At 45.2% G+C, this 27,882-nt stretch overlaps 1 protein-coding gene across 14 annotated transcripts in view; it reads right to left on the reverse strand.

The window, feature by feature from the left end:
• Positions 1–916: 916 nt before the first annotated feature.
• Positions 917–27,882, reverse strand: part of KTN1 (kinectin 1) — a 77,006-nt gene continuing 50,040 nt past the window's right edge. For 6 of the 14 annotated variants that reach the window (XM_030275222.4, XM_030275220.4, XM_030275225.4 and 3 more), the window contains 24 exons: positions 27,708–27,776; positions 26,378–26,415; positions 25,643–25,733; positions 25,414–25,482; positions 23,868–23,905; positions 23,307–23,397; positions 23,126–23,203; positions 22,214–22,251; positions 21,456–21,546; positions 21,297–21,365; positions 20,895–20,932; positions 19,881–19,971; positions 17,890–17,976; positions 15,979–16,068; positions 14,905–14,985; positions 14,207–14,296; positions 14,031–14,123; positions 12,496–12,567; positions 11,960–12,043; positions 11,679–11,762; positions 9,340–9,423; positions 7,953–8,045; positions 2,455–2,574; positions 917–1,422 (listed from right to left, as the gene is read on the reverse strand). In XM_030275222.4, coding sequence (XP_030131082.4) covers positions 2,470–2,574; positions 7,953–8,045; positions 9,340–9,423; positions 11,679–11,762; positions 11,960–12,043; positions 12,496–12,567; positions 14,031–14,123; positions 14,207–14,296; positions 14,905–14,985; positions 15,979–16,068; positions 17,890–17,976; positions 19,881–19,971; positions 20,895–20,932; positions 21,297–21,365; positions 21,456–21,546; positions 22,214–22,251; positions 23,126–23,203; positions 23,307–23,397; positions 23,868–23,905; positions 25,414–25,482; positions 25,643–25,733; positions 26,378–26,415; positions 27,708–27,776 — 1,764 coding nt within the window. In that variant the 3' untranslated portion in view covers positions 917–1,422; positions 2,455–2,469. The remainder of the gene's footprint in view (positions 1,423–2,454; positions 2,575–7,952; positions 8,046–9,339; positions 9,424–11,678; positions 11,763–11,959; positions 12,044–12,495; positions 12,568–14,030; positions 14,124–14,206; positions 14,297–14,904; positions 14,986–15,978; positions 16,069–17,889; positions 17,977–19,880; positions 19,972–20,894; positions 20,933–21,296; positions 21,366–21,455; positions 21,547–22,213; positions 22,252–23,125; positions 23,204–23,306; positions 23,398–23,867; positions 23,906–25,413; positions 25,483–25,642; positions 25,734–26,377; positions 26,416–27,707; positions 27,777–27,882) is intronic. The other 8 variants (XM_072930554.1, XM_041716358.2, XM_041716357.2 and 5 more) reach the window with 7 other exon arrangements.

Below are 27,882 nucleotides of genomic sequence, written 5' to 3' on the forward strand. Positions count from 1 at the left end.
AGAGCCCAGCTCCCATTGGGATGATGCTTCAGAGGAGCTTCCCAGCATGGGTGGCCAGAAGGATTCCCCTGAGGGGCAGAAGGAATCAGTCACAGGGACAACCCCAGCCCAAACCATCACCAATGAAGCTCCTGGGTTACGTTCTTAAATCATTTTAAACCAGTCAAACCTGCAGGGATTCATTAAATTGCCACTTAAACCCCAAATTGGTGTTTAGACACCTGCCAAAGGCTCTGACCCCAACCAGGGCAAGTGTGGAGACCTCCAGGGTTCAGGTTTTCCTTGGATCTGCAGTGGAAGGGGTTCTTTCCACATCAAACACCTACACAAGTCAGGCTAATGGCATTTGAGTTTGAACTCCATGGAACAACATCTCCATGGAACACACTTCAGTGGCCACAGCTGGAGACCACGGGTAGCTCCTGCTGTGAGGAAACAACATTTTCCAGGTTTTTTTCTCCCTCCTCTGAGCAATTTCACAGCTCTCAGCAGGACTTAGCATGATCCAGACCACTGGAACCATGTAAGGAAGAGGCTTCTTTACCTCCTGCCTGGTGAAGGCCAAATATCAACTAAAAACCGGCACAGAGGGGAGTGTGAACAGCTGAGGGTGAGCAGTTTGATCTGTTTCACCTCTGCAATTAACCCCCAATTAATGACTGACCCCTGTTTATCACCTTTCCTGAGATAATCACATCCTCAGGTGTTCTAAAAAACCAAATCACCCTTTGCCCATTGCAGAATCCCACAGGACTGGGAGGTTCCTCTAAGACACCTCTCAAGCTGGTGCCTCCTCCTCCGCCCAAAAACAAGGACAGTGGGTGCAGCCTGATGCTCATTTCGGGGAGGGGAGAGGTGGAAACCTCACCTGAGTCATCCAAACTCACTTGAAAGAAGAGAGCAGGAACACCTTGAATAATAGCATCCCTTTATTTGCTGACACCATTACAAAAACTGATTACATTAGCAACAAAAAAAAAAAAAAAAAAAAAAAAGGAGTGTTTACTTGAGGTTGAAGTCAGAGGCAGCTAATCCCAAAAATGTAATTAAGTAAAACAGTGTACAACATCAGTATTAAAATGTCATTTCCCATTGGTGACTTTACCACGTTGGAGTTTTCTGAACAAGTTTTATTGAGCAAAATAAGATAAAAGATTATGTGTTTACTGTCTCTCCAGGAATGTAAAGGTCTAATTATCCAAACAGGTTTGTTTTTATTATAAAACTAAACTCTGGAGGTGTCTACAGAGTTGGGTTTTTTTCTTTAAATCAGTAGTCTAACAAGGATTAGAAAAGACAAAACTCTGTTCAGTGTTTCTGACGAAGTAGAAAGGGTGAAAACATAAATAAGGCTTTAATTTGGCAAAATATAATACAATGCCTTCTGCTATCCTCAAATGAACGATTCCCCCGTGATTCACCCTGCAAGAGAAACACAAATCACCGGGTCAGAGGAGGGTTGTAACAATTCCATCATTCCAGCACCTGCATTTCCTCGTGTCAGGCACCAGGAAGGCCAGGGGAACCAGCCTGGTGCTGGAGGCTGAGCAGGAACAGCCTCCCAGAGCAAGGCCAAGGTGCAGCAGCACCTCCCTCCCACCTGGACACCCAGGGACCCTCTGCAGCTCTCCTACACAGGCAGGGGCATAAAAAGCACCTGAATCAGGAATAAAGTCCCATCCTCAGCAGATGAAAGGGAGCTCTGACACTCCTTGTTCAAACAGTTCCCAGTTCAGACCCAAATCTGCATCAGCTTCCTTAAAAGGTTCAGTGTCTTGAGCTTATCCAACCTTCAGCTAATTCTGGGTCATTTAACTTGATCAGCACAAAGGTATTAAAATTAAAGCCTTGTCCACGTGTCTGGAACTGGATGAGGAGCTCATGGCTGGTGTTCAGGCACTCCAGCCAGCCTCTGCTGTGGGTTATTTTATATCCTCCACCCCAAAGCAATCAGAGCATGGAGTGCAGACAGTTTGCTGGTGGAGCAAAGAGGAAAAAAGGTCTGGGAGAACAAAACTTGGGGCAACCTGCTGCAGGAAGTAGCAGGGAGTGGGAGGGAGGGTGGAATTACAGAGGGACATGGGGACTGCAGATTAGTCTCAGCTAATTGACGTGTGCATCCAGGGAGGAACAAATCCAGTGCCTGCCAGGAGCTTTTCATCGTTTGCATGTGGAATTTGGATGAGTATTAGGAAAAGATTCTTCACTGAAAGTGTTAGCAGGGTCAGGCATCAGAACAGGGCAGTGATGGAATCTCCATCCCTGCATGTCAGTGGGAGAACTGGAGAAAAGACTGGACTCACAAACTCAGAAGGTTTTTCCAACCTTAGTAATTCACTGATTCTAAAAAGTCTCATATTCTGACATGAGAGTTGTTAATTGGAACAAAGTCCCACCGTAACACACCCATGGCCTTCCCAGCAGCTGAACTGGGGGGTCACTGTCCCCACCCACCTGGCTGTAGTGTCCTCATCCCTTTGACAGCATTTGGCTTATTGACACGAGCAGCTTCTTGAGGTGACCCACATCCTGGGTAAGATTCACCACCACATTTCGCCTTTTATCACTCAATTCCTGGAAGAAGGGCAAAAGAAAGGAAATAATTAAAAACTCATTTACATTCTCATTACCAAGAAAGCCTAGAATTAGATCCTCTGTATAAAATTACAACTCATGGTGCAGATTGGAACGATTCTTGTCAGTCAGAGGGTTATGGCCACATTTAAGGAGAACGTGGTTCAAAGTCAAGGAGCCCTTTCCTGCTCCAGGGAATCACCTGCACATCCAGCTCCTGCCCTCCCTGCCTGGGACTCCAGCACTCCCTGCTTCCAGAATTGTGCTGTTTCCACAGCTGATCCAGCCTCAAAGGTCATTTCCCCATGGCTGAACCCCCCACAGATGTGGTTTATAACACAGGTCAGGGTGCACTGGTGATGCCTCAGGTTTTAGCTTTTCTATTTTTCACATTCTGTACTGCTTTAGTGTGTGGGTCTGGGCTTCATATGAGGGGATGCTGAGCTCTCTGCACAGAGCAGGGACACAAAACAATTCCTGCTCCAGCTGGGCACCAAGGACAAAGGATCCAAATCTCAGCCCAGGAGCACAAACACCGTGGGCTGGAGAGAGAAAAACAAGCAGGATGGGACTGCCTGGGCTAAAGCTGGAATTGGACAATGAGCTCCAAGGTGCAAATGGAGCAGGACTGATCATTTTGTGACTGATTATCCATTTTTTGGGACCATTTTGGTTCATTTGGGTGCAGCCCTGGCTGGGCTCTTGAGGTGCTCAAGGTGTATCCATTGAGGAGATCCTTTAATAAATCCCTGCTTTATTCTTTAGCTCTGTCCAGCCTCTGTTCTAGTCCAGCCTTCACAAGGCATCACAGGCACAACTCTGACCCCACAGCTGGAACAGCAGAACAAGGACTGGGTGTGACTGAGGAGCTGTGGGATGGTGTCCTCAGCAGTACCCAACACCCCAGCCCAAGGCAGCTCCAGCTGGGAAACAGCATTTGGAACAGCTGCCTGGAGATCCACACCCTTCCCCACCCACAGCCAGCCCATGGATCCACCCTCTGCTCCAAACCCCTGGGAAATTCCCACTTGCCAGCAACATCTGGACTTAAATGAAGCTTCACATAACAGTCCAAGCAGCAGAAAACATGAAGAAAGGGAAAAATGAAAGCTACCATGAGCTAGAAAGTTTCCTGTGCTGAAATGAAAATGCTGAGCTTGTGTTTTGAAACAAAAATGAAAGCCTTTTTTTTTTTTCTTTTTTTTTTTTTTTTTTTTAACTAAGATTTCCAGAGTTTCTTAATGAGGAAGTGTCACTTCAGCTGAAGATGGATTCTCCCCTTCCTGCCTCCCTGCCTGTCAGCCTTGCTGGGCTAACAGTGCTGTGTAATCCTTGTTTTGTTTTCTATTTATTGATTAATTAATCCCTGTTTTATTATATTTATTAACTCCTCCAGAGACACAGAGAGCACTTCACATCTAACACACACACACCTTACTGCTCCTTACTGAGCTCAGAACACAGACATGCAGATCACCTGCAGGAGACTTTTCCTGGAAATTTAACAGCTAAAAATAAGTAACTCTGGCATGGTGTCAGCGATGCAGAAGCTCCCAGATCTCCACAGGAGCACAGAGGTGTTTGCAGCTCTCAGCATCCCTCAGCCCCGCTCTGCTGCTACTCACAGAATGAGACTGATGCATAATGTGGGTGCAAATCTCTCCCCAGAGCTCCAGGGAAATTAGAGGGAGTTCAGAGAGGGCCATTTCCCTGCTCCCATTTGGCTGGAAATGCAAAATGAGCAGTAAATCAAACTCAAGCACCTGCACCATTACAGAAACGACTCCAGGCTCAGACAAGAGAACAAAACAATCTGCAGCAAAGCTCTTACTCCTGTGCAACTGGTAAACATTTATCCACTGTAAAAAAAAAAATCATTGGGATCTGTATTAGGGTAGCCTTAACCTGTTTTACCCTTATTAAAGCAGAAAATCAGGTCTGTCAAGGCTGAGACTTGGCTAAGCAGTCTCATGCAGACTGATGGAAGTGGCAAAGGCAATTAGGCAAAGGCAATTAGCAGCCAGCAGATGAATTAATCCAGCACTGACCAGCAGTGAGGCTGCCTGGGCAGCAGCACAGAAGCAGCAGGAGCAAGGAAGGAGCCCCCAGTGCATTCCCAGCTCTGGGAACAGCTCCTCCCTCCCTCCCTCATTTACTGCATCCCCTTCTGTTCTGTGACCTCACTAATGTCAGGCAGCGTTCACACAGACACAGCCCCAATCCTCCTGGGGCCAATCCTGACTAGATCCCAATGGATTTGGGCTCAGCACAGTCCTCCTGCAGCTCCTGCTAACCCAGGAGTGCACAGCTGCCTCACACTGCTGGGCCCCATCCCTGTGCTCTCCATGACTCGGGGGAAAGAGGGGAAATTTAGGTCAGATAAACAGAATAAATCCTGGCTGTGAGGGTGGGCAGGCCCTGGCACAGGTTGCCACAGAAGCTGTGGCTGCCCCTGGATCCCTGGAAGTGTCACAGGCCAGGCTGGACAGAGCTTGGAGCAAACTGGGATGGTGGAAGGTGTCCCTGCCCATGGCAGGGGGTAGGACTGGATGGTCCTTAAGGCCCCTTCCAACCCAAACCACTCTGGGATTCTGTGACTCCACTTCTTTGGGAGATGAAAATGAAGAGAGGACGAGGAGGGTAGTGGGGAAGTCCCTGTGATTTCAGACCCAGCAGCTAAAAGAGGAGCTGAAGTGTCTGGACAGATTCCCCCTGGCTGTTTCACACACATGGCATTCCCAGTTTCCAGTGATGGACTGCTCTGCACTGAGATTTGGGGGGGGAAGCACATTAGATTGCACATAAGCCTCAAAATAAACTCAGTGCCTAAGCAAGCTGCTGAATATAAATGACTTCCTTAAAGCACACTAAAAGCCCCCTTTAGTCATCAGCTGGTCCCATAAGTGACAAAGCAGCTGATTAGAAACCCCAAATGGTCTATTTTTAAATAGAAAGAAAAGGAGTCTAAAGAAAACACTCTGAGTGTGTTTGAAGGTTTATCATTTCTCAATTTTGTGGGTTGGTTCCAGCACCCAGAAGGAACAAATATGTTCATTTTCAAGCATGTGTTTTCAGGTCCTTAGTAGAAAAAAAAAAGAGGCACTGTTGCTAGGTGGAAGTGGCTGGAAGACTTTCTTTTTTGATCTCAGAGCTATTTTCAGCTGGGTTTTCAGGCTTCTGGGGAGACAGTTTCCTTTTCTCCCCTCAAAAAGAGGGAAAAAAAAAGGCAGCAGAAAAGGCTTGGAGAAAAGATAATGTTCTAATTCCAGCCTCTGCCAATGGCTACCTGTCAAGAGTGCTGCTCAGACAATTAATGTATTTTTACTAATGAAGGCTTAATTGCAGGTTTATTAGGATTGTTTTTCCACACTCCTCTCTAGAAAAAAGACATGGATATTCTGGCAGAAACCTGGGCTCCACCATGTGCAGCAAGAGCAGAGCAGTGCGAGAGCCAGAGGGGTTTTGTGAGTTAAGGCAATTAAAGCAAAGAAGCCCATTTGGGCCACCACAGGGCACAGCCAGTGACAGGAGGGCTGCCCAGAGCCACCAGCCAAAAATGCCATTGCTGATGGCACTGCTGTCCCCAGGCACCACGTGGATAAGCCATGAAGGCACAGCAGAGGGAGCGGGGCACTGGCTCCAGGGGGGCTTTTCTCCATCCTGCTGCAGAAGGGACACAGCCCCTGACTGGCACTGATACCTCAGGTTTGGCTTTTCTATTTTTCACATTCTGTGCTGCTTTAGGGTGTGGGTCTGGGCTCATATCAGGGGATGGTGAGTTTTCTTCACAGAGAAGGGAGACAAAACAATTCCTGCTCCAGCTGGGCACCAAGGACAAATGATCCAAATCTCAGCCCAGGAGCACAAACACCGTGGGCTGGAGAGAGAAAAACAAGCAGGATGGGACTGCCTGGGCTAAAGCTGGAATTGGACAATGAACTCCAAGGTGCCAATGGAGCAGAACTTAAAAAAGTGAGAGATTTGGTGACCAGTCGTGCACTTTGTGACCATTTTGATTCATCTTGGGTGCAGCCCTGGCTGGGCTTTTGCGCTGCCCAAGGTGGATCCATGGAGGAGATCATTTTAATAAAGCCCTGCTTTATTCTGTAACTCTGTCTAGTCTCTGTTCTAGATCAACCTGCACAAGGCATCAGCACCAGAAAGCCCTGGCCTCCCCTGGGAGCACAGGGAGGGCTCAGCAGCTCTCCCATCCTCCAGAACCAGCTCCATCTCTGGCTCAGCCACGGCGAGCCCAGCGCAGGGCTCCATGAGTGATGAGCCTGGAAAAGCCATTTCATTCCTGCTAATGACTACAAAGGCTTTCCTGCAGCTCTCCTCAGAGGAGAGCTTCCTCTCACAGCTGATGAAGCCACTTAGGTTCAGCAGTTAAAAGGAGTTGATATAAATTATTTGTGCTGTCTGCAAGTGCTCCTCTCCCCCTCAAACGACAGCGGGTCCTTCCACACTGTCCCCCTCAGAAGAAAATGGGGAATGAGCTCCATTGACACCTCTGAGCTGGGAGAGAATCTCCTTCAGCCTTCCCAACTGCCCTCTGGAAAGTTATCCCAGGGCTGGTGTGAAAGCTCTTTTTGTCAGAGATGGAAAAATCCAGTGACAAAGCCCCAGCCCAGCCCCCTGTGCAGGTGGTGTCTTTAGGACAACACTCTGAGGACCAGCTCCACACCCAGCCATGCTGACAGCAACCCACAGGCTCAGGGGAGCCACCTGCCCACCCAATTCCAGACCCTAAAGCTGGAATGACATTGCTGGAGGATACAGGAACACCAGCAGTCTTCAGCCACAGCACCCAGGGCTGCTCCCCACTGAAGCTCATCTTAGCAACATTTTGCTGCTGGGCCATATCAAGGCCAATACAAATTCCCAGCAGCCAGGACCAGCTGAAATCAAGTTCTGGCTCTTGGCCACAAGCTGCAGAGGAGCAGAAGGAACCATATTCTGGCAAAAGAATCTGTCTCAGTGTTACAGGTTGTGCAAGACTGCCTTTCTCTGGCATTACTGATGTCAGAAGGGCAAACCCAACAGTGTTTTCAGCCCACTTAGTCATCAGCAGAGTGATTTTTGGCTTCCCTTTTCCCTTCTTGAAGGGACAAGTCTGGGGATCTCCCTACTTTTGCCCAAACCAAAACAAAAACCCAGCAAAAGCCCAGAATCCCTCCCCTCCCTCCGTGCAAATCTGAGCCACAGGAAGGAGGTCACAATCCAGACAGCAGCAAAATTCCCAGTGAACCTTGACACCCTGGCAAGATGTAGCACTTAAAGCCCCAGTCACCCAAACATCCTGTTCCTCTGCTGGACCTCACTTCCCAAAGTTGCCACTTTGAGATTTGTGTGGCCCCTGAGCTCCAGGAATCACTCACCGAGTCTGTGCAAACGTCGCTGTTTTCAATAACATTGGCATCCCCAAAAACCTTCCCAATTTCTCTCTCGAGAGCTGCCAAAGACTCCTGGGCCTGTAAGGGGAAGACAGGATTAAAAAAAAAAAAAACAGGGAAGGCACAACAATTAGCAAAGCCCCATCTCCCTGAGAGCACCAGAGACACAGGAAACCACTGTTCAGGAGGAAATCTGTTTTATGCCAGATTTGCTCCAGGGATCAATCCATTTGCCAAGACTGACATGTCTCCTCACAATCAGCATGTTGCATGTCAGCCTGTCTGCATCTGAGAGCAATCCTACGGGGAAGCTTTAATAGTCTCACGTCAAGTTACTAGGTAAAAATCATGCAGTAAATTTCATAAAAGGAGGAGTGCAGGTCTCCAAAATCCTAACCCCAGCTCTGTATTTATGTGGGATATACCATGAACCATGGACATCAGCACAGCTGGCTTTGTATGCCAACACCCAACACAACTGTCCAGAGCAAGATGTTTTCAATTCTTTATTACAGTAGGTTTCCTGTATCTTCTCACCTCCTCCAGTGCTTCTGTGATCATCTATCCCTGTCCAGGACAAGCTATGCTCCCCCAGCAGCATTTCCCACTCCAATCCTGGAAGAACTCAGCCCAATTTGATACTATGCTGGAGGAACAAGGTGCTGCAGAGTCTGGAGCCAGAGTCCAGCCACTCCACAGGCTATTTCTGTCTCCATTTACCAACTCTCCCATTATTTCTGGAGTGACAGACGGCACTGAGACCTCTCATGCTTCAAGATTTTCCACTCCAACCCATCCTGTAAGAGCAGTCATTGAGGAGAAGCACAGGAAACCCACCTGTTTGTCCCATCACACTTGCACAGATCTAACTTTTAGGATTTGCAGTCTCCTGGTTTAAAGGGGATACGTCACCATGTGCAAAAGGGCAGATGCTTTGTAAACCAGCTTGCAACCCTCTGCCATTTGAGGCTGGATTTAAAAGCCTCAGGCTGTAGTGTGGGTGGAGTGCTGTGGGACAGGCATTTTGTTAGGCTGGAGTTTCTTTTAAATAAAGAATTATTTGTTAGTCCCAAATCACCACTTGTGTCTATTGGCATAAAATTATCATGAACAGGGGAGACTTTCAAAAAGGATGATTAAAAAAAGCTTTTAGCTGCAGTTTTATAATTTCATTTTATCATTATCATTTTAGCTGCAGTTTCATGCATTTCTGACAGGCAGATAGAGCTTCTACAGTTCCAGCCAGTGGAGCAAGACACCCCACCAGCTCTAATCAAGTTCCTTCAAATCATCATTTCCACCACAGCAAAATACAGACATTGAGGGGTTTTGCTAACATTTATATGTGCAACTGCTGAGAATCCCTGCTTACCTTAGGCAAGTCACCAGCTACTTTTTCTCTCTCGTTTTGATCAACTTTGAGTTTTGATAGTGTTTCATTTAGCTGTGTTTTCAGCTGCAAAACAGTAACCAAGCAAATCAGTTTCACTTGCACACACAGATCTCCTCTGTCTGTCCCAGGGATTAACCCAGTGCACATGGACTGCAAAAGGAGTAAGATTTACTAACAATTACTGCACACAGTGGATTAGTGGACATGTATGATGAGGTTTACCAGGACAGTCAAGGAAGAGAGACTCCATCTGTAAAGATAAAGGTAAAGAATGGAAACTACAGAAGACAAAAACGAGGTTGGCATTGGCTTCCTTATGAGTGGTTTCAAATTTGCAACTCCATTCCAGGAGGAGCATCAGCCTCTCCAGCATCCTTATCAAGGGAGTCAGCCCAGACTCCAACTTAATTCACGGCAAATATGCAAAAATGAAGATTGTCATCTTGCTAGAGCAGGCTAAACAGTCTCTCTACTGCTGAATAAACTAAAAAGCTCTACTTATCTTCTTAATAAAGCACCACTTACTACAACTATGTTGACTTAACCAGTCTGTTAATGGCACATCAAGGCATGAATCACTGACAGGGGGATATTAACTTGTCAATTGTGTTTAGATTCAATCCAAAATAGTGAAACTATTTCAGTCAAGAGGGATGAATACTTCATACTGGCTGCAGTCAGTACTTAAACTGCAGCCTTTCCAAAGGATACACAGTTTTTTTAAAGGATATTTTGATTGCTCTTCAACACAGCACACAGAACCAGCCAGAGCACTTGAGGCTTGAGCCTCAAACAGAAGTGCTAACAAGGAGCTCGAGTGCCAATTTTGTTGGATTTGTGCCTCTGAAGTGTGCTGTGCTAATGTTCACTATTCCTGCTGTCAATCTTCCTGGAAGCCAGCAGGAGATTAAAGGAGGGAACAATGGGCTACTCAGAGCCCTGAATTTCTACTGCCTCCAAACCTATACATTGTGTTTGTCTCACCCTTGGAAGGCTTCCTCCTTTGGAGCACCTGGGTTGGTGAATGCTGGGCTTACACATTTTTGGGAAAGCTCCTCTGCAGTTTCAGCTTCTGCTTGCTTACCTTTCAAATAGTGGGGAACCCACTCTGAAATGCCACAATTTCTATTCCTCAGCCTCCTGCAGAAGGCACTCATACACACTCAGGAGAGCATTCCTGAGCCAGCTGCACGGAGGTGGTTGTTTAACACATCCTCACACTCCCACCAGCACAACACCATCACATTGCACTCAAGCTGCCCTAGCAGGGAGCTCAGCTTTTTAAGCTTTTGTTGTGCACAGACATAATAAATTATTGCCTCAAAGAGCTTGGTGTTTACTGATTGACTCCAAGATATGCATTCAATTCCATTTTCCTTGCTTTCAGAATGAGAGGCTTTGCTTGCTGAGGCTGGTGTACTATTAACTTAAGCACATTGTTACTGTGGTGGTGGTTATTTTTCTAAATCAACTATTTCAGCCCAGTTACATCAGTGGCAGTAGCCTGGCCGTCCCATCATCCCACAGACATGGTGACAGGGACAACCCTCCCTAATTCTGCCTCAAAAGCAGGAAAGCACTGGCCAAACACAAGCAGAGGAAGGCTCTGACTGCTCCTGCAGCCTTAAAAAGCAAGTCACTGAAACAAGTGAGAAGGGAAAAGGATCAAAATGGAAAACCATGCATCCCTTAGGTCTATCCTAATCCAAGTCCTTCTTGAGAAAGCTGCTATAGGAGCATTATTGGCTGGAAGCATTTCTAGCCAAAAAGGCTGTAACACATGCAAGCACCAAGCCAGCACAGCCATTCAGCCACAGCAGGGTGTCAGCAGCTGAATGGCTGAATACTCTGAATTAATCCAACTTTGGGTCTGGCCAATTTCTGTCCATGCAGAGCAGGATGGAAAAGGCTCTGCACAGTCAGAGCACGGATAGCACTGCTGCATCCTCAAAAGCTTTGGGGAAAAAAAAAAAAACAAACCACCAGAGGAGAATAATCCTCCAGTTAAACTGATGAGAGCACCACTTTTGTTGCTCCAAGGACATTACATTGGCTGCTGCATATGCCTACACTGCAAATCTTCTCAAGAAGTTTAAGGAATGAAAGTCTTACAGACTTGGGGGAAAAAGTCTTAAGAACCAGACATGCTATTGTTAGGAGCAGAGAAAAGAGACAAATTGTAAAAGTCAGACTACATAAATGATTTCAATGGACAAAAATATCAAGCTGAAGAGGTTAGCAGAACAGACAGGATTTGAAATAAGTCTCCGCTTCAGACGTATGCTGGGAGCCTCGTTTGTGCCCAACAAGCTTCTTACCAAATTTAACTCTTCATTCTGTCTTACTGCTTCAGAATATGAATCATCAAGTTTTTTCTGCAATTCAGTCAAGAGATCTTTGAGCTGAAATGAAGTTTAGAGTTTTAGGATTTGTCTCCTTAGTATGCCCGTTCTCTTCTGCTCTGTTATTAGTTTGCTGCTCTACCCTAAGGTCACAAACATACAAACTCCTCAGCCACAGGGGCTAAGCACTAGGTTAGTTTGGCAGCCAAATGGTAACCAAAAGAAAAAAAAAGGACAGCTTGGACAATTATGTTTACCTCTCTGACTTCTGAAACATAAGTAGATCGTTCTATTTCTGCCTTTTCTAGTTCACTTTCCAAATGTTCTCTCTCTTTTTTAAGCTAGAAACAGAAAAACAGAGTTAAAACAGATGTTTTCAGTGCTTTCTTGCGGTATCATTTGATTTATAATTGGTTGTAAATTTCTATCAAATATTCCATGATGTTTAGAGAGCATTTCAAGCCCAGCGATTGCAAAGATTTAAACATCAGACTGCAGATTTAAGCATCAAAAATAAGATGAAATGAGAAATAATCAGGCCCATGATTGTCAACAAGCAGTGAACTGCTCAGTCTCCCAAGAGAGAGCCCCAGTGGGTGAGTACAGAAGTAAAAACCAGAACAACTTTCCAGCTTCTCTGCCTTTTAAAAACACTGCCCCAAAGGCTCAGGTTAAACTGCAGCACAAGCTGTGCCACTGGCAGGAGAGAAGTTCAGATTTACAGCACAAGCCTAAATTGTGTTTCAACAACAAAAACCTTCAAAGACAAGAAGAAAAAACCACCTGCACGTACAGTTTCAACTTCTTTGTTTTCTTCCTTTAACCTCTCCACCTCGTGCTGCAAAGAAGTGACCACGGAACGTATCTGCAGTTTGGGGAAAAATAAAGATATTTAGTTGGGTTGGTCTGAGACAAACTCTGCATAAATACACAAGACTGTAAAAATGATCTAAGAATATTAAGGATGAAATCAGAGTGGTTGAATAAAATAAGATGCTCACTCAAATAATTCAATTCACTGAGTCTACACCATTCCAACCTATTCCCAGCCCAAGTTCTTTGACGTATTGAGAGCCTACATGACTAAAAGATTTGGAATATAAGCACTAATCCAGTTGTCCATTAGCTATGGTAAGGAAAATATCCTTCCCAGACTGGGAATACTCACCATCCACGTACCCAAACCCAGCATTTTTAGCCTTATCTGGGGCTGTGTAAGTGCAGCAGATGGCAGCACATCTATAGTTCCAGATCTGACAGCCTTTATAAGCCCCTCAAACAAAATGTTTATAAATCATCTGTTTGCTGCCAGGCTCACACAGTGGCACTCAAATTTACTAAGCAGAGATACTTTAGAAATTACTTTTTAAAAAAAGCTGTTTGACCTACTTTAATTCTAGATTAGAAAATAAACATAAAAGCTCTTTTTCTTCCCACTTTTGCTATCGACAGAGCCTTCCTAAAAGGAAAGCTTGCAGGCAATTTCATGTGTAATTAGTTGACCATAATGGATTGAGCAGCACTTTAACAGCTTTCAGAAAACTGTTATGATTCTATGATACTTCAATTTTAGCACAAAGAGTCCATACCTGCTCACAAATATACTCAGAAAAAAACCTATGTGCTCAATAAAAACAGAGTCCAAGTTACCAGGATCAGAAAAATATATATTTCTGGGCACATTAATGGGACACTTGTACAGTCAATCTTTGGTTTCCTATCCCATCAGCATTAATATTATTATTTAATACTTGGCTGCTTCCTGCAGCATCTGCAAAGGACTCCCCATCCCTGGAATTGTCCAAGGCCAGGTTGGACAGGGCTTGGAGCAAACTGGGATGGTGGAAGCTGTCCCTGCCCATGGCAGGGGGTGGAACTGGATGAGCTTTAAAGTCCCTTCCAACCCAAACCATTCTGGGATTCTGTGACTGTGACACGGATTTATCATAATGGTCAAAGACTTTATACCTGTGCTGTTTATTTTTCCTGCTTCTGTAAAAAAGGCAATTGAAATAGTAACATAAATCTAAAGGTATCAACAAATCCTCCATTCTTCAGTCTCTTTAGTGGAAATACACTCCTTCAAAAATGAGAACCCAGCCTTTACATGAAGCTAAGTACCAGAGCACCAGAACACCATTGATATGAGGAAATCATTCCTATTATACTTGTTGCAGGCTTCACCTTTTTCATCCCCTGGTCATGCATACATCAAACCAGGCAGCCAGGGCTGTTCCACACCTGCCTTCATTGAGCTCAGACACCCTCTGTGACTTCAAGCAGAACCTGCCTGGCTGCTGAGGAATAAAAAAACAACTTCAGAAACACCTGTTTAAGTTCCTTCTGTGATTCTTCAACTTTTATCTTCCATTTGCTTTCTTCCTCTTCCACACTCCTCTGTAGCCTTTGTAAAATCCCCTCCTAAGAAGAGAGAGGGATTTGAAAGCTCAGAGCACAAGAAAGGCAGCTGGAACATCACAGAGGTGAACAGGCATCCCACTTACTGTCTCTGCCAGAACAGATTTGTATTTCTCACACTCCAGCTGCAGCAGGATGTGCATTTCCTCAGCCTCCTTCAACTTCTGCTCCATAGCCTGGCAAAGGAGGAAAGGGAGCACAAGTTACATCTCAGTGGATGGGTTTCAGTTCTATTCATCTTATTTCAGCAAGCAAACTCCTGCAACAAGCAACTATTCATCACTCCTGGGCAGCTCTGCCTTTCCAACACATGAAAATATAACAGCAAGTGCAGTGTTCACCTATAACTCTCAATACTCAGTCACAAACTTTGAGTTACTATTAAAAAAAAAAAAATATTACTTAGAAAAAGAGAATGGTGATTTTCAATTTCATCAACTCACAATTCCACAAGGTACTTATCAAAGCTGCAAATACATTTCTGTGAATATCTGCACAGCAGGTTGCCCAGAGAAGCTGTGGCTGACTCACTCATCTCTGGAAGTGTTCAAGGCCAGGCTGGATGAGGCTCAGAACAGCCTGGTCTAGTGACTGGCAGCCCTGGCCAAGGCAGGGGGGCTGGAACTGGATGATCTTTAACCCAAACCATTCTAGAACTAACATGAAACCATTTTCTTGTGAGTTGTCTGAGAACCTGAACTTCCCAACCCACAGCACAATTTGTAAGATTTATACTGGACAAATCCATCATGCCACACACCAGCTGTCCATTTTTTGTACCTACCTTGGCATCTTCAGATCCTGAAGCCTCTCTTAGGTATTCTTTGGCCATCTTTTCAAACCCACATATCCACTCACTGTGGCTCTGTTGGGAAATCATTCAGTTAAGGCTGAGAATAACCTCAGGAGAGCTCTCCTCAGGACATTTGCCTCCCCACTGCTGTGCCTCAGTGTCTCTCAAGTCCCTGGAGCTCACACACAGCCCCATAGTTGTTGTTCAGCCAGCTCCACACACAGCTGGCAGCAACCCAGGAGCACCAGGTGATGAGACACACACAGTTCAGGGGTCCTGGAGGAGCTGAAATGCAGCTGGGTGACAGAGGACTCCCTGCAAGTGTCAGGGCTCTGCATAAGCACTTGAAGATTCAAAGGAATCTTTCCCCAAATCCCTGAGCACTTAAAGCAGATACTGTATAACTCTAAGAAGGCTGTTTTATAACCTTACAGAAAGTCCTTTTATCAGGACACTTTAGCACATTTGGGAACAATTTTAAATATGATTATTCAAAACCTCCAGAGGTTATGAATTAAATGCACCCATGTTTCCAGATTCACTTGATGTTATTCACCCCATCTGAACCCCATGAACCCAGGGCAAACTGCAAACCACTGAAAGCCACCAAAAATATAAAATAAAATTGGAGATTGGTTCTTGGGAACAAAACAAAACTCCCTAAATTTTATTAATTGTCACTGAGGCACTGCAGCTCCTCTGGAAAGTTGGGAATATACGGATCCCCATCGTGCCAGACAGTGAGCAAACACAGCAGGCATTATCCACCCTGGAAAATTGACTATCTCAGTGAGACACAAGGTAACACAGGTAGATCAAATGTTGGGGCATAAAACCCACAAGATAATAACTTTTATTTTGCTCTTTTAACACTTCTTGAAGCAACCTATCTGCAGCTTTGCTTCCCTGTGCAAGGACAGGCATCACCAGCCAGAGACACTCTCACCCCACTGCAAAAACCTTGGGGCAGAGGGGCTGTGAGGAAACACTCCAGGACTGCCCAGCCCAGCAGGAGCAGAGCTCCCTGACTCCCAGCAGGAGGTTAACAACAGCCACTTCTCTTACCATGTTGGAAGGAAGAGACACTTTGGGGAAGAGCTTCTGGAGGAGCCGGCGCGTCTCCACCTCGGCAGCTTCCAGGTGCTGCTGCTTCTCCTAAAGCAAGAGGAGGGCACAGGTGACATTGGGCACCACACTCACCGACCTGGCAACAGCCTCTCCTCTGCCTACAGCGATTTACTTAACCCAGGAAGTCTTTTTCTAAGTGAGAAAGGCGCTATAGTCTCTGAAATTGCAGTAAATTACTTCAGAAATGGGCACCAAATTGCTTCAGAATTTGGCCTTTGCATTTGTTCTTGCTTAAGCTTTTATTTTCTGAAGTTCTCCTCCAATCTAGCCTGTTTGTACAGAAATTACACCATTGTTCACTTGTCCTCAACACAAACTGCACTGTGCTGAGTAACTGCATCCACAGATCGCACCAGCCCTGCCACTCAAGTTAAGTGAGCTCAAAATCAAATACTTTGGTCAATCAACTATTTTTATTTTTTAATCTGTGCTTTTAAAATAATTCTAAGTGTGGAAAAAAAATCACTGTAAGGTAACGTCATCACTTCAAAAACAGAGAATTAAAATCAAAAGGAAACTTTGTGTTAATGCACATTTGAACCAGGCCAAGAAAGTAAGACTTTCAAACATTTAAGAGGAAGCCACTTACATCCTCTTTTCCCAACCCTGGATGCAATGGGAGATAATTATTAGAGCTGTGTGACAATCTCCAGGATTTTTTTTTGATAATGCTTTGCAAATATAAACACCCAGAGCCAAAGACACCACAGATCTGTCCTTCCATGTATTTAATATTAAAAGCAGAGCAGCCACAGGACATGTGCTTGCTGTGCTTGTGGCAGATTGGGTTAGTTTAGTTACACGACATTCAGGCTCTCATTTAAACTTAAATGTAGAAAGGCTGAAACACTGCACAGAAGGGCAGCTTTCAGCCAAAATCCTCCACTGATATTTGGGATTGTTTTTCCCTTTGGCATCAGTGCTACTGCCTGGCTGCTCTGAGTTCCTCTGCTGCAAGGGATCGGTGGCATGAGCAGGTTGAGATTCAGAGACAGAAACAGACAGGAGACATTAGGCGGTGAGGCTGTGCTGTGTGTTAGTTGGCAGCAATTTAGGAGCCACCATGAAGGGGCAAAAGGCTGTTTGCTGAAGTCTTCCAGCTGCAAGAGAAAGCAGGCAAGCATTAGCACACAGCGAGAGCAGGGACAGCTCCTGCCAGCGCAGAGCAGAGACGGCTCCAAAACAGACACACAACCCCAAACCAGAGCTCCTCTGCCCCTGGCTGCCTGACCACTGCTCCCAGGGTTAGTTGGATGCTTTTTCTTTTTGAGTTCTGCACAGTGGCAATGAACACTCAATCAGGCCCACGGCAAACACAAGCTCCTTTTGAGGAATTCACATCCCAGATCATTTTGAACATTGGTCCAATAGTCCCTGTCGAGCTTCACGTGCCTTCAAGGATGAAACTCACAGCTGTGGTCACACCGTTTTTCTGAGAAGTTCCCAGATTTTTAAATAATAATAATTTAGTCCTGGTTCTTCCCAGGTCCAACAGATTTGTTTAAGCACAGCCAAAGCCCAGTAGAAGAAAGCAGGTTGCTCACTAGCACAGCTTTTCATCTGGAGCTCCCCACAAATCAAAAACAATTCACGACAGCTCTAACAATTATGCAAACAGAAATCAAAAGTCAGCATGCCCACAAACTAACCATTAAAAAAAAAACAAAAAAAAACCACAAACAACCTAAAGACAACAGGAAGAAGCAGAGGTGAAAGTATATGAATGATCACTCAGGAAAGATTATACTTAAACTGCAGTAAAAGTTAAATGTCTCCATTTCACTTAAAGAACCAGCTGCAGATCTGCTTCTAGCTTAACGCATCATTTCTAGCAGTCAACATTACAACCTTGGCAGTCTTGTTCACTTTGTCCTGCAGCAATTTTTCAGTTGATGCCAATGCTTCCATTGCTTCCCAGTTTTTCTCCCGAAGGTCCTAATCATTTTTAGAAAGAATGATTTCAGTTCAGCCAATATTCAAACTGTTTTCGCTTTTACTTCAGAGAAATATTTCGCATTACATTCCACCATTTGCATTTAAATGCTGGTTACTGCAAGGTGATTTTGCTGGGGAGTATGACATACACTAGAAAAAACAGGTGTGATGTTCATAGAGTCTGATTGAAAAGTGGGGGGAAAAATGCCAATTTCTGCCCAACCTGCCCCAGTGTCCAAAACTGATGCAAGTGTTACTGCAGAGCCTTATCACTACAGCGACCCCACACTTTGACTGCACTTGTAAGAAGAAAGAGGGAAGTTTTCAAAAGTAGTGAGGAACACAGACACCAAACCACAATTACACAACAGAGTGTTAGGCACGTGGCAGTGCAGAACCCAGCATGGACCCAGGAGACATGGAGGTGTGCACATTTACGCCCCTGATCCTGCAACCAGACCTCAGCCCAAACCCCGGCGCTGATTCTGGGAACACACAGCTCAGGGTTTGCAGCTCTCTCCACTGCACCCACAGAAAACTGGTTTGGTGCTCAGCAGCCCTCCTGGGAGGCTCTGGGATTTCAGCACATCCCAGATCCAGGCGGGAAGGCCATGGTGCCACCCTCCTGTGTCTTTCTTGGCGAGGTCATCAAACGTGTACTCCACAAGATGTCAACACAACTCAGAGAGAGCCTGAGAACTCTCCTAAGAGCAGCCTCACAGCTCTTCTCTAGGAAGGATGGTGGGGCCTTGCAGCAAGGAGATTACAGTGCTTGGGATTTAGATTTCATTTTTTCCAACCCTCAGAGCAAATCTCCTTTAGCAAAGGGTTATTTTGGAAAGGTTGCATTTTAAATTCATCAAAGGCCTAGCAAGCACCTACACTAGTTTTACTTTACCATTTCTATTAGCTCACAATCCTAAAGGCTGTTCACAGGATATAAACACAACATTGGATAAAACTGAGAAAAAGCTGGCACCTACAGGCCCGGTCTGCCTTTAGCAGCAGCCAGACTTCTGCCTGCAGCACAAAAGGTATTCAGCCCTTGTGAATCTGCAGGAAACAAACCTTCTGTTCTGCCTTTCCAGCTCATCTGTCTGCTGAGACTACTCAGCCTCTTTCTTTCTGCTTTATTTCAGCTCTTAAACAGCACTTCTTGCTCAAAAGTTCTCAATATTTTCCTTCTGCATTTTCCTTAGATTGTCTGACTATTAAGAAATAAAGCTTATTGCCTGGTATTCATTGGATTTTACAGGGTATCAAGTGAGATAAACACCCTGTGGTTTAACTTTCTTCCATATAACTTAAAAGACACTCCCCTGCCCTGCACAGGTAATGCATTACAAGGAAGTAACTCTACAGCTCTGGGATGGAAAACACAATCTTTAATTCCATCTACAAACAACCCAGACTGCACCATCAGCAGCTGTTGTGAAGGAAGGCTCAGCCCTTCACTTCCTTTGGAAGATCAGGATTAGTCACTCTGAGGAATGGGAAGAGCCAGATCTGAGCACCCTGAGGGTAATGCCTCCCCCCATGTCCCCACACAGGGACCAGAACTCTGGCAGAGCACAGCACCTTTCCTCCTCCCACCCTCCCTGCCCATGTTGCTGAAGAGGGTTAACCAGGTTGGAATCCAAATCCAATAACTTGCTGTGGGATGTCCCCCCTAGCAAGTCTCCTTCCTCTCATCCAATCAATAATTTGTCCAGGAGCTGACACAGCTCTGAGCAGTGAAGTCAGGTGTGCTCAGTCACTCCCAAGAGGAAAGGAGCACCCAGGGACACCATACAGCTGTCAGAAACACTTTCTGCAAAATACCCCAGGCCTCAAGGAGTGCTGGGAACACAAGTTTGGCTGTTTTTGGGGGGTTTTCTGGAGTGGTGGGGGAAGAATTTCCTTACGTTGTTCTTTTTCCTCTGCTGCTCAAAAGCATTTCTCTGAGAGGCGAGCTCGCTCTGGAGATTGGCAATTTCCTTCTCTTTGCCTGCAACCCTGAATTAACAAAGGGAACCACAAAAAAGTCAGGAGACATTGAAGAAATTCCCAGTGAAGCACTGACACCCTTTCCCACACACTAACTTGCCTTCCCTTCCCTTTTCAGCTCTCTCTGAAAAGCTGTTTTCACTCACTTGGCAGCATCACCTGCTTCCCACTGCTCCCTGAACCACTCAGCCTGAGCAAACCCATTGTAAAGCTGTTGTTTGCCTACAACAGGCATCTGCACACATTTAACAAGGCCACGGAAAGGCAACACATTAGCTGAGGGTAGAGTCAGCCAGCCCACGCCAGTACAACACCACAGAACAGGCACTGCCTGCTGGATGAGAGTTCCCTTTCAAGCACCTAATCCACAATTTGTAAGTCATTTAACTTGAAAGACAAATAATTCAGCCAGCCAAAAATGCATGACAGTGGCAATTTGCTTAGCACAATACAGCATTAGCTTTCACATAGTTATTTAATGTGCTTCAGCCCCACATTATAACACCCTTCTACCCCTGAGGTTTTCCCTGGAAGAGATTTCCAGATTATTCTGTAATAGGAACAACCCTCTGTTAAGATAAAGTTCCAAGAAAAAAGCCTGTCACTTTTGCTCAAAACACCAACATTTAACTCTTCAGCCATAAGCTGAGCTGGCATGCATTCAAAATAACATCAATCAAGGCTTGCTTCTATGGTGGGCACAACATATTGCCAGCACTGTCTGTCTGCAGGAGATTACACCTGAGGATTAGCAGTGTGAGCAGAATCTCCCATGCTCAACTTCTACTAGACAGTAATTTAATTTATTTATTTTTTACTGGCCACTTCACATATTCTGCTATTGTACATTTGGCATTTATTTCTACATTTCCTGAGCAATTAAGTGAACTGAATCAATTCTCTAATGCATTCAACAACCTGGCAGTACTCACACTTGCAGAAGCTCCTCGCTTTGGACAGCCAGAGATGCCTACAAAGAGATCAGAGATGTGTTAGGAGCAGAGTAACAGCAATGACCAGGATCCACCTTGTTCACCAGGCACTGCTGCAACACCAGAAAGCTGCACTTTGGGCCTTGGAGGGGATCCTGTGCAGCCTCCTCTGGCCAGGAACACAGCAGGCATAAGGAGGAGCACAAGGCTGCAAGTCCATATGATAAAAGAAATCAGGAACAGATATGCAACAGCCAGAAAAGCTGCCTCAGTACAACCCAACCCCACAGGTGCCCCCGGATTTCCATGGGCAGTACAACTCCTGGTTTTCCATGCCATGCATGCAAGCCACCACCACCCACTTTTGACTTCTCTCAGTAACACTGCAACTGGGAGCTGTACCTGTTTGCAGTTCTCCTGCTTTAATTCCTGTATCTGAGCTTTGAAAGATTCATTTTCTTTTCGTACATCCTGTTGAAAGAAAAAAGGCAATATGTATAAATAGATATACACCCACAATATACACACTCCTTAAGACAAGGTGTTTCTATTAAAGTTTACCTGTAACTGTTTCACTTGGTTTGCAATTTCTCTCTCTTTTTCTTCCACCATAGCTTTCAACTTCTTCATTTGTTCTTTTTCCTCTTTCAACCTGCAGAAATGGTTTAGAAAGTAAGGAGAAAGGGTTAAAGTAGGGGAAAAAAATGCTGAAGAATTTATGCTAAAAAGGGACAGCTGGGGTATTTTGTGTGGCAGAAGATAAATGCATTTTGTGTGTTGAGGTTGCCTCAGGTACCACAGTGGCTGTACCGGAGCTCTGCTGGGAGAGAAGCACATCCCAGGAGCTGCTTTGAAGACAGAGCCCTTTCTGGCACAGTCTCATACAACCTTCCTCTGACTTGGGAGCAGCCAGACAAAGCAGAGTCAAAAGAGAGGAAAGCCTGGCAGCATTTCTCCATAAAACAGGAGCTGGAGAATTGGCTGTTGCATCTCAGCCTGAAAATGGCACAAACCAAATCTGTTTGCTGCTGCCACCGACTGAGCCACAGGCACTGCAACCCCCAAACACCCTGAACAGCAGGAGGAATTAGCACTAGACAGGAGAAGCAGCAGCAGCTCCACTGCTTAACAGAGCCCTGGGTGCACATTCCCAGTGTGTGAACAGCACAGCTCAGGGCAGGGACGCCGGGCACGGCACTAACAGCTTATTTTAGCAAAGCCCATGAAATTCCTGACAGTAATTCAAACATTCCAACTGAAGATAAACTCAATGCATATTCCCAGCAGGCATTTGAGGAACTGCTACTCTGCATACTCACAGGTTCTCCACGTCCTGGATTTGGGATGCAGCAGGTACCTGAAAAAGTAATTCCCAGTTTCATTTTGATGGCACAGTTTTCAAATTAACAGCAGCTCTTTGTAGGAGAAGGGGCAACACACAGCTTGCAAGACACTTGCCAAAGAAATACCAGGAATTTTGCATCAGGCATTGCTCCAAGAATATCTAAACACATAATGGATTTCAGAAACAGAGCTTACACCAAGCATCCCAAACTTCACACCAGCCAATTGCTCTCCATTCCATCTTTCCCCTGGGATAAATGCCTGTGTCTAGACATCCACCCAAAATAAAAGTTCAACTCAGTCTCCTCCTTTTGCCATCAACAAAAATCCAAACTGAGCCAGAATACCACCTTATTGGAAAAATTCTTCCATTAAGTAACACCTGGCTTCGAGGTTGTCCAGTTGTCTGCTCTCAAGTCCAGTGCAGGAAATCAAAAGCCAAAATATTCCAGCCCCAGGGAAAGGCAGGAAGGAAACACAGCACAGCCTGACCACTTCAAGAAATGCTGTTAAATTCAGTTACAGCCAAAGCTCCTGCATGACCAAAACCCTGCAGAGATGCTGCTTCAGCCTGGCAAGGAGGTGGCTGGGACACAGCTGGAACTGTCTGTGAGCTCTAAGGCTTTCAGACTACCAAAGCTCCTCTTTATGCACAGTGTCATCCCAGTTAAAACCTCCCAGAACTTGCTATCCATGTAAAACCTGTTTTGGATGAATACAGTTGAACTAGTGGGCTCTCTACATTATAAACACCTTAGTCAAGTTGGATTTAAAACATCTCAAAGTTGAAGCCAATGCAAATCCTCTGTGTGAGGCAGAGGAGAAAAAAATAGCTTCCTGTTCAACCAAACAGCACTCCCAAACCACATCCCCCCTGCAGGCTGTACCTGTTGGAGTTGTTGCAGGTTCTGTTTCTCCAGCTCCTGAACTTTACTGGTTAATTGTGCAATTGTATCCTTCTGACCCTTTGGATAGATAAAAAGCAAGGTTAGAAGTGTGACTTTGCTTTTCCCAGCCAGACATGCTGCAACAGAACTTATTTCCCTTCAGAATATTAAAGCAGCTTACCTGCAGACATTCTCCTTTCTTAACAATCTCTTTCTCCTTCTCTTCCAATAAGGCCTCCATGGTTTTCACCTGCTTTTCCTTCCCCTTCAACCTGTGCAATTGAACACAGACAAACACAGCATAAACTCCCTGCTCTTTCATCCATCTGAAAATAAAACATCCCACGTTTGCAGCACCTAACAAAAGCAGCACCTGTGATCAAAGGCACACGCACAGTTCACCTACCAAAAACCAGTGTGTGAACACTTCCACTTCAGCCTGGGTTAGCAGGAGATGCCCTTGATCAATGGCACTGCTCATTAGGTGAAAGCAAACTCTGTGCTGACACATTGCAGGGGTTTCACAAATGTGAAACCAAAAAAACCTCATCCAAAACCACCTCCCTGCCCCTCCCCAGCTGGGAATACAAGGGACTGACTGAGCATATCCCCACCCCTACAGCTCAGGTGTTACCAAAGCAGGTTTTCCACTATGCCTTGCCTACATCCCTCCATCCTGACTTGAATTTAAGGGGTCAGTAAGGGGTGCACAGAGCAGAGCAGAGCTAACAACTGCACTTACAGAGTCTGAAGTTCTTTGACTTGTGATGTTATTGTCACCTAAAGAAAATAATCAGCACTTCAGTTCAATGCACATGGAAAAGGCACACAAATGCTAAAAATTGCTCTATGAAGAAACACAGGGGAAAATTATCAGACATTTTCAAAAGAGGCACCATTTATTGCAGTAAGCATAAATGCACTTTTTAAATTACAAGGCACCAAGTGTCTCCAACTATTTACATTCCCTGCATTTAAAATGTGATTTCCAGAGCAGCAAAGGAAACAGTGCAAATGGGAACAACAAGCAGGCCCACAAGAGACACAGAGGAAGAAGCAGAGAGTGAATGTGATCACCACCTCACTGGCAACTGCAGCTCCAACCAGAGATCAACCCTGGCCATTGAGACCTTTGCATAAGGAAGTGATTTTTGGGTGCTCTCTGAAAAGTCAGCACTCCCTTAAATTCCCATTCTAAGGCTGAATTGGAGACATAAGATTTAGTGGGAATGCTACTTTTGAATGCTGTGTGAAAGCTTAACAGTGGTTATCTGTCAGTCCCCCACCACAACATGGTAGGAGTTTCAGACATTCCCAAAAATCTCTCTTCTGCTTGCAGGAGGCCAAAAGGTGCACAGATACATCACCTTTGGAGAAAGCATCCCTCACAGAGCATTCCAGAAACAACAAACCTAAACTGCATTTTTTTTTTTCTGGGCTCTGATAGTTCCAGGGAAGGAAATACACAGAAATAACTCCCTCAGCTCCTGGAAATTTGCTTTGGAGGAAAAGCCCAAGACGGAAACACATTCTGTGGAGCTTTGCCTAAAAAGGACAAAACTCTTAACAACTGAGAAGGGGGTGACATGTTGGAATGTAGCTGAAGGGACTGAAAAGAGTGCAGACCAAAAACACAAGCCACACAAGCACACTTCCTGACAGCACAATGGATTAAGCTGCCTGCAGAATGGGCTCCCTAAGGAAATATGGGCTTCCCTTGCTTTGGATGCCAGGCAGCAATCATGCCAAAAAAGCCCATACTCCTCCATCCCTGCATTCCTGACAGCTAAAGTAAAACTGACTGTGCCAAGACTAAACTCTTTTTGGGCACTGGGGGAAAAAAGTGTCTTGGGTTTACCTGGAAACCAGATCTGGGCCTGTAGTATTGCTCCAGCAACACAGAAAGGCCAGAACAGGAGCAGAAACTTCAGCATTTGAAATTTCCAAGTTGCCAGCCCCCAAGGACACCCCAGGGTTTCATGTTTACTACAGGGACAGTGTGCCCAGGCAGAGCTAATGTTGCAATGCATTAAGCTACAGCAATTCTGCCAAATTTCATGCTAACAGCCCAAAAAGCTCAGGCTTCCAGAGGTGTGTGGTTTCTGAAGGACAGCACAAGTTATCCTACATTTTTAAGGCTTTATATCCAAGAACAGTGTAGCTCCAGCATGAAAAAGTTCCTTACCCAAGGACATTCACCAGTGAAACAGAACACACTAGAACAGAAACAAGTGAGCAGCACATCCAAGGCAAGGCTGGTTCACACTGCTGCCACTAAAGTATTTTACCTGTTTTTCCATCTCAAGCTGGGAATTTCCTACTTCTTCTTTCAGAGCCTCTATTTCCTGTGTCAAAGCCTTTTCAATGACAAAACAAGACAGGGTTGGACAATGGAAACACAAAAACGCCACAAGAATGGATGCTACAAATTGATCACTGTAGAATGCCATGCAGTAACAGACAAATGTGGTCGTGGCATCAACACACAAAGGAATTGTAGGGATTGCACAGGAGTACCTGAACAGTCTTCTCCTTGCTTGCTACTTTTAGGATTTCAGCTTGTAGGAGTTCTTCCACTGATTTTATTTTTCCATCCTTCTCGTGGATCCTTTAAAAGAGCAGAGAAACAACAAAAGTTGGATGAAAAAAATGTGCCACTCAAGCAAATACACAAAATTTTGTTCTGCTATCACATCACATCCCACCACCAGCCTCAGGGATCCACAGTGGGACCAGGCAGGAGGAATAAACAGGAAGAGTAAGACTGGGACTAGTGCAGAATCAGCTGGCTTTATATAACCAGTAGTTCACATGCTAAATCAATACTATTACAGTCAAAAAATGCAAATTAAGATATCAAGAGTGATATCAAGTGCCTGGAATGACACGTGCTTAAAATCAGCTTTCACTGGACAATCAAGCAAAGTAATTGCCAACTTAAAACACACATACAGGGGACAATCTCACTCCTTTTAAAGTGCCTATTGAAAAAAAAAATTATTATCTGACAAGTCAGAGCAATTCCTCACCTAGTCAAAGTCAGGTTTATGAAATTAACTGCTTAGCAGAGCAGCAACTGGATTTTCAGCAGGTATTGATCTGGTGTGACATGTTTCAAAAATGAAAATGCTTCCTGCAACACACACACTTCACCCAGCCAAAAGCCAATCATTTCAGGGAAGCAATACACTCACAGTCATGGAATAAAGACAGAGAGAATTAATCAGAAATTAAATCTGTGCAGTAACTTACACTTTCTGCAGTTCCTCCACCAGTGATTGGAAGGAAACCTATTAAAAACAGAGCTTCATCTTAGGAAAAACACAAAAACAATCTGTGAATGTTGAGGGGTGAGGATAGAAACTGGAGCTCTCTGACACTGGATGAACTATGTAGCAGCCTAATATTTTATTTATCTGGCTGCTCCTGAGAAAATTAGTCTCCAGTTCCCTGGCAAACCAGTAATACTAAGCTTGCTGCAAGTTCCAGGAAAACAAAAGCAAACCCACACCACCTTTACCAGGAGAGGGTGAGGTTCAGGACCATCATTTCATCAGCTGCCCTTTAATGCTGACACTACTGTACATCTCTACAGGGTCACTGTGCTTCCCCTCTTCCACAAATGATTTTCTGGGAACTAATGGCCCTCCTGAGGTGTCCAAGCAGAGCTGGATGTCAGGGAAAGGCACTTCCTGACCGGCACATCAAAAGTGACAACACTGTGACAGTGTCACTGACCAGACACAAGGAGAAGGGGGACAAGTGACACCTGCAGAGTGTGGATTGACACTGGGAAGCTCAAACATTCATCATGAAGCTGAGGCAGTACAAGCTGCCTGCCAGCCAACACCTGCTGCTCCAGGCTTCTGGAAAAGGAGATCCACAGCCATTTCAGAGCATGGCAAACTCACAGAATTCACAGAACGACCAGGTTGGAAGAGACCTTCAAGATCATGCAGTCCAACCCAGCCCTAACACCTCACCTAAACCCTGGCACCCAGTGCCACATCCAGGCTTTGTTAAACACACCCAGGGATGGTGACTCCACCACTTCCCTGGGCAGCCATTCCAGAACTTTATCACCTTTCTGTAAACAACTTTTTCCTAATATTTAACTTATATTTCCTTTGGCACAGCTTGAGACTGTGTCCTCTGGTTCTGTCAGTGCTGCCAGGAGGAAGAGACCAACCCCACTTGAGCCCAGCCACATTTCAGGAGTGATGAGAGTGCTGAGGTCAGCCCTGAGTCTCCTTTTCTCCAGGCTGAGCACCCCCAGCTCCCTCAGGGGTTCCTCACAGGGTTTGTGTTCCCAGCCCCTCTCCAGCCTCGTTGCCCTCAAACTCAAACCAAACCCCAGGCAGCACTGACTGGATCCTGAACATCTGCCCTGCTCCTGACACTTCTGCAAAGGAAATATTTGACAGAAGTTATCAGCTCCCAGACCAATGCTAAAAGAAAACAGGATGCTTTGCCAACAGGCTTCAAAGGCATCTCCACCTTCTTCCCTTGACTTTTGCAACCACAGCAAGATTCTTTCAGATTTAGTTTAGGTGTAATAAAAGTTTTAGATGAAAAGTACTACCTGCTCCGATTGCTGAATTTGCAGGCTTTGAAGTTCTTTTCTCAGAGATGAATTTTCTGTTCGCAGGGCCTTTGAAAGCAGACACAGAGATAATGAAAGCCTCATTTGTGGGGGAAAAAAGTGTTAAGCTTGACAAAAAAGTAATTTCTTTTAGAATAAGTGAAAGACTTTGAAA

Source organism: Taeniopygia guttata, chromosome 5 (assembly GCF_048771995.1).
Source record: "Taeniopygia guttata chromosome 5, bTaeGut7.mat, whole genome shotgun sequence".
NCBI classification, from domain to species: domain Eukaryota; kingdom Metazoa; phylum Chordata; class Aves; order Passeriformes; family Estrildidae; genus Taeniopygia; species Taeniopygia guttata.